The sequence below is a fragment of the Mus pahari genome, chromosome 4 (assembly GCF_900095145.1).
Source record: "Mus pahari chromosome 4, PAHARI_EIJ_v1.1, whole genome shotgun sequence".
Taxonomy (NCBI): domain Eukaryota; kingdom Metazoa; phylum Chordata; class Mammalia; order Rodentia; family Muridae; genus Mus; species Mus pahari.
This window is the reverse complement of record NC_034593.1, coordinates 79705285-79710478: the sequence shown is the minus strand read 5'-3', so window position 1 is coordinate 79710478 and position 5194 is coordinate 79705285. Positions and strand designations below refer to the sequence as shown.

Below are 5194 nucleotides of genomic sequence, written 5' to 3'. Positions count from 1 at the left end.
AAGGCAGAGAGAGGGGGGGAGGGGAAGGGGGAAGGAGGGGGAGGGCAGGTATAATGTACAGCTCCTATTGTGGCTGAGGTGGGAAGGATAAAAATTTGAGATTGCATGAGCAACTCAGACCTTGCCTCAAACTCAAAAATAAAAGGCTGGAAATGTACCTCAAGAAGTAGAGGGTTACCTAACGTGTGTCAGCCCTGAGTTCAGTCCCCAGGAGCACAAAACATAAGTAGCCAGGCATGGTGGCTCGTGCCTATAACCCCAGCACTCAGGAGGTTGAAGCAACATTGCCAAAACTCCAATGCCAGCCTGGGCTACAGTGTGAGACCTTGTCTCACCAAAACAAAACCAAAAAAGTAAATAAAAGACCAAATAAATAAATGGCTAGGGTCAGGAAAATAATATATGACAAAACTTAGTTTTATTTATTTAATCTCTTTCTAAAATAAATAAATAAATAAATAAGAAAATACATGCTTCTTACCAGGCTAAAGGAGGAGTGTTTTCTCCTGAGGGTTCTGCACAACTCCCTGCAAGAGTGGGCTATAGATTCCTCTCCGCACCCACTCTTTGTTCTTCCTGTCCAACCTCACCAGCCTCGAGCGCTGGGCTTTGGCACGCCATGCAGGTACTCATGCTGTCTGGGTGAGTCAGGGAGCTGGATGCCAGCTGAAGCATGTGCGCCGCCCCACCAGCAGAGCCGCGTGGGAGGCTGGGAGGGAAAGTTCCCAGCAGCAAGTATGTTGGAACAGGGGGCCAGGAGTAGGCTTGTCCTTGGATAGGGCGGGTCCGGTAAGAGTGGACATCTGACAGAGGATGGCAACTCCTGCTACTGGGGGACAGACTGGAAAGAGGTTTCAATAACCTCCAGGGAAAACCTCCCAAAGCTGGGTAACCAAGGTTCTGATACAGATTGGGGGCACGTTGAAGACCTGTGAGACAAAATATGAGGTTTGTGGTCCAGCACACAATAGCCTACAAGAACCCAGAAGTTGAGGCTAGTGGTGTAGATAATACAAGGGGTGCGCAGTGTGAGGAAGGGGCCGGGTCTGGGAAAAATGCAGGGACACTACTAAAGCCACTAAATGCCATCTGAACGGTAAGATCAGGACCCAGGCCCGCACATTACAGCAAACCACCCGGCCAGCACGCGGCGCTGGTTTGGCTGGGTCCCCAGTTCCGGTGAAGTTCGGGTGAGGGCGGGTTCCGGCGCAGTTCCACGGGGAGGGGCGGAGCTTCGCCTTCCGCAGCTCCGGGCCTGAGCTGCTGGAACACCGCGCTGGGCTGGGGAACCGGCTCCGGTGGGATGGAGGCGGGCGGCGTGGCAGACTCTTTCCTTTCCAGTGCCTGCGTGCTCTTCACCCTGGGCATGTTCTCCACTGGCCTGTGAGAGTGCGGATGGACTGGGCTGGGGCAGGAAGTCAAGAAATGAAAGCCGGCAAGAGACGTGGCTCCTATTTCTTGCTGCCTTTGGAACCTAGAATAATAGTGGAATAGGGTCGGGTGATCAAGGGGTCCACAGCGAGGCTGCCTCTCTGCCTGAGAGGGGAGATCTGCTTGTCGTTCAGGATGAGTGGCAGACACTGAGGAATCTTTTACCCACTCCTAACAATTTCCTTTGGATCCCCTTCCAGCTCGGACCTCAGGCACATGCAGAGGACACGGAGCGTGGACAACATCCAGTTTCTGCCCTTTCTCACCACGGATGTCAAGTGAGAGTGTTGTTGGCTGTAGAGGGAAAGGCTGAGGGAGGTGCAAGAGATCCCTGGGGACCCGCTGCAACCCCAGCCCCTTGGACCCTAATCCTCCTTCCCTCACAGCAACCTGGGCTGGCTGAGTTATGGAGTCTTGAAGGGAGACGGGACCCTCATCATCGTCAATACCGTGGGGGCCGTGCTCCAGACTCTTTACATCCTGGCATATCTGCACTACAGTCCTCAGAAGGTAGAGGCCCTCCCTTGCACTCACCTCCGCCCCACACCTGCCCGTGTTGGCAGAGCATACAGTTCTATTTCCTGGAAGATTAGGAGGATGGCATTAATTCCCTTTCCTAGAAGGCCCTTCTGGTTCTCCTGCCCATGAAGTCAATCAACCCTTCAAAATGCACACAGAGCCACCCACCCTCCCCTTGTTGGAAATGGTGGCTTACCCAGCCCCGTGGTGTCAGGGTATCCTGTGCTCTCCGACAGGCTGGGGGGAGAGGGCTATACTGTCTGATAGTTCCTTTAGGGTTAGGACCAGGGCCAGTGGCTAAGAATGGCCATTAGCTCTGCTTCCCCACTCAGTCATGCTAACATTTATTGGTCTCTTATTGTATATGTATGCGAAGCTCAAGAAAAAAGAAAAGGGGAGGGAGGAAAAAAAGATGGCTCTCCCCTTCCCTGGGGACCTCCAGTGTTGTGTGGCTGGGACTTCCCTCAAGTAACTGACCGGTGAGAGACTGACATGAAGGCTGGGATAAAAGTTGATTTCCCCATTCGAGCGTGGCGGAAGGCAGGAGCAGGCAATTCCCGCAGAGATGAGTGTGCTGAGTACAGATGCATGTAAGACGCCTCTCTCCTGCAGCATGGCCCGCTCCTGCAGACCGCAACCCTGCTGGCTGTCCTTTTCCTGGGCTACGGCTACTTTTGGCTTCTGGTGCCGGACCTTGAGGCCCGGCTTCAGCAGCTAGGCCTCTTCTGCAGCGTCTTTACCATCAGCATGTACCTCTCCCCACTGGCTGACTTGGTGAGTAGGGGTGGCCAAGAGATAGGGGGGATAGGGTAAGGGCTAGGCTCCCTGAGCCAGGGACTGGCTAATACTGGGGTGGGGCGGGGGGGGGGCAGGGCCCAGCTCTTGGAAGAAGTCAAGGCAGCAGAGGTGGGTGAGTGGGATGTAGGAAAGGGCTGGGTGGAAGACACACCACAGGGATTGTGGTCTTTTTTGCATGAGGAAATTCTCTGGCGAGGACTCAGGAATGGTTCTATGAACCTGAACCAGGAACAATTTTGCCGTAGGCCAAGATCGTTCAGACTAAATCCACCCAGCGCCTCTCCTTCTCGCTGACCATTGCCACACTCTTGTCCTCCGCCTCTTGGTCCATTTACGGGTTTCGCCTCCGAGACCCATACATCACGGTAAGCAGACTCTGGATGGGGCGTTGGGTCTACAAAGCAGAGCCTAGTCTGGTCTTTATAGCAGCTTTTTGATTGCAGGTGCCCAACCTTCCAGGAATCGTCACCAGCTTAATCCGCCTTGGGCTTTTCTGCAAATATCCTCCAGAGCAAGACAGGAAATACCACCTCCTGCAGACCTGACCCCCAGCACACGAGTGCCAACTCGATACCAAACAGAGCTCCTGTTTCTGCTGGTCCTTGTGACCAATTCCGTGAATGCAATGGGTTGTGAGAAAAAGATGACTTTGAAACTAAAGGAACCAAAGATCTTTACTTAGATCAGATGGGACCTGTGGGATGAAATCACATTTTTAAAGATTATCTTTTCTCATTTTGAAGGCTGAGGTGGCATCAGTAGAATGTGCCTTAAAATAAACTGTTCCCCACCCCTGCCTGCAGAGTTATGTGTTCTTCACCCTTCTCAACCTGCCTGACTTGACAGACAGAAGGCCTGGGCCTGTAGGATTGGCTCAGAAAAGGGATTTGAAAGAACTAAAAGTTAGGGCTGGAGAGATGGCTCAGCGGTTAAGAGCACTGACTACTCTTCCCAAGGTCCTGAGTTCAAATCCCAGCAACCACATGGTAGCTCACAACCATCTGTAATGAGATCTGATGCCCTCTTCTGGTGTGTCTGAAGACAGTGTACTCACATACATAAAATAAATAAAACTTAAAAAAAAAAAACAAACAAACAAACAGAAAACTAGAAGTTAGAAAGGTTCAGGAAGCCAGGCGTGGTGGCGCACACCTTTAGTCCCAGCACCTGGGAGGCAGAGGCAGGCAGATTTCTGAGTTCGAGGCCAGCCAGCCTGGTCTACAGAGCGAGTTCCAGGACAGCCAGGACTGCATGGAGAAACCCTGTCTTGAAAAAAACAAAACAAACAAACAACTTGAAAGCTGTGAAGAATGGAAGTTAGGGACCCGTGCTTCCTGCACAGCCTTGTGTGGGAAGTCTGTAATCGCAGCACTTAAGAGGTTGAAGCAGAAGCAGGAGGGCCACAGGCTGAGGACAGCCTGGGTAATAGAGCAGGTTGTAGGCCAGGTTGGACTACTTATTAAACCATATACACTAGTAAACAAACCTGTTTGGGGGATAGAGTTCAGTTGCAGACTTCCATGTTTGAAGCCCAGCATGACATAAACTTAGTCTAAACTAGTCATGGTGGGTTTAGCCTGTAATTAGAGATGTTAAGAGGTAGAGAGAATCGAGATAATCCTCAACCACATGGCTGGGGTCAAGGCCAGGCTAGGGTACATGACATCCTATTTCAAACAGAAAAAAAAAAAATCATAAGAAGGGAACAATACCATCAAAATGCAAAGCTGAGGCCTGGTAAAGTGATTCTCCTGCCGCTCACTTCTTGACCCCTGGTATATAGAATTCCTCCCGTCCCCCATCCCTAGCCTCTGTACTCAAAACTACACAAGATTAGAAAATAAAACCATTTTAATGAGGAATGAGGAAAGATGTCCAGACTGGAATGGGTTTAGGTGTCAGAAGCGCAGCCCCCTGCGGGCTAAATCAGCTCGGGCGTCCAGGATCTGGCCCTGCAGCTCTCGGGCAGCGTCCTCGCAGTCGTGAAATGTAGCTACGCGATAGCCCACCGTGCCCAGGGCATAGCAGCCAGCGGACACCAACAGGTAGGCGGGCAGTGGCCACAGGACCTCCCGGCAGGGGAAAGGCAACTCCAGGCCCAGTGCTCCCATGGTCAGGGCAGCCCAGGCAGAGCCCAGGAGAGCCAGTCCCCAAAGCCACTGTGTTAACTTCGTCATGTTTGCTGCAATGAGAAAAATTAAAGCTAAGGGCTCTTTCTACCGTTCCCCGCCCTGCATCTGACATTTATTCCCAGTCGCCGCCACCCATTTCCATCTGTCCACTCTGCCCGCCACCAAAGCGTACCTCCGTGTGTCGCGCTGACAAGGCCCGCATCAGCATCCGGAAGTCCCTTTCTACTACCGCTCTTCTTCCGAGCTGCCTTCTGGGAACTGTAGTTCTTAGGACAAGTTCGGCCGCGCTCAGATCCAGGTTGGTTATATACACC

The 5194-nt window shown here is 52.2% G+C and overlaps 2 protein-coding genes across 4 annotated transcripts; one reads left to right on the top strand and one right to left on the bottom strand.

Moving 5' to 3' along the window:
• The first annotated feature begins 778 nt into the window (after positions 1–778).
• Slc50a1 (solute carrier family 50 member 1) lies at positions 779–3572 on the top strand. Of its 3 annotated transcripts, none has more exons than XM_029537690.1 (6): positions 779–948; positions 1632–1709; positions 1818–1941; positions 2563–2724; positions 2994–3113; positions 3192–3572. In XM_029537690.1, exons 1-6 carry the CDS (start codon positions 944–946, stop codon positions 3291–3293), a joined length of 591 nt encoding a protein of 196 aa, XP_029393550.1. In that variant the 5' UTR covers positions 779–943; the 3' UTR covers positions 3294–3572. The 3 variants fall into 3 exon arrangements, with proteins under 3 accessions (XP_029393550.1, XP_021052238.1, XP_029393551.1); XM_021196579.1 differs by lacking the exon at positions 779–948 and adding an exon at positions 1205–1383 and having other exon boundaries at positions 3192–3546; XM_029537691.1 differs by lacking the exon at positions 779–948 and adding an exon at positions 1287–1364.
• Positions 3573–4581: 1009 nt separating this feature from the next.
• On the bottom strand, positions 4582–5194 carry Dpm3 (dolichyl-phosphate mannosyltransferase subunit 3, regulatory). Its single transcript, XM_021196884.2, has 2 exons — positions 5053–5194; positions 4582–4930 (listed from the first exon to the last, which is right to left on the bottom strand). The coding sequence occupies exon 2, from the start codon at positions 4923–4925 to the stop codon at positions 4647–4649; it is 279 nt and encodes a 92-aa protein (XP_021052543.1). The 5' UTR covers positions 4926–4930; positions 5053–5194; the 3' UTR covers positions 4582–4646.

What these genes read in the sequence shown, in the direction of transcription:
- Slc50a1 (XM_021196579.1), top strand. Translation starts at nt 1,304, where the DNA reads ATGGAGGCGGGCGGCGTGGCAGACTCTTTCCTTTCCAGTGCCTGCGTG. An exon ending in GGCATGTTCTCCACTGGCCT is followed by an intron (nt 1,384 to 1,631) that starts GTGAGAGTGCGG and finishes ATCCCCTTCCAG; the next exon opens with CTCGGACCTCAGGCACATGC. An exon ending in TGCACTACAGTCCTCAGAAG is followed by an intron (nt 1,942 to 2,562) that starts GTAGAGGCCCTC and finishes TCTCTCCTGCAG; the next exon opens with CATGGCCCGCTCCTGCAGAC.
- Dpm3 (XM_021196884.2), bottom strand. Translation starts at nt 4,925, where the DNA reads ATGACGAAGTTAACACAGTGGCTTTGGGGACTGGCTCTCCTGGGCTCT.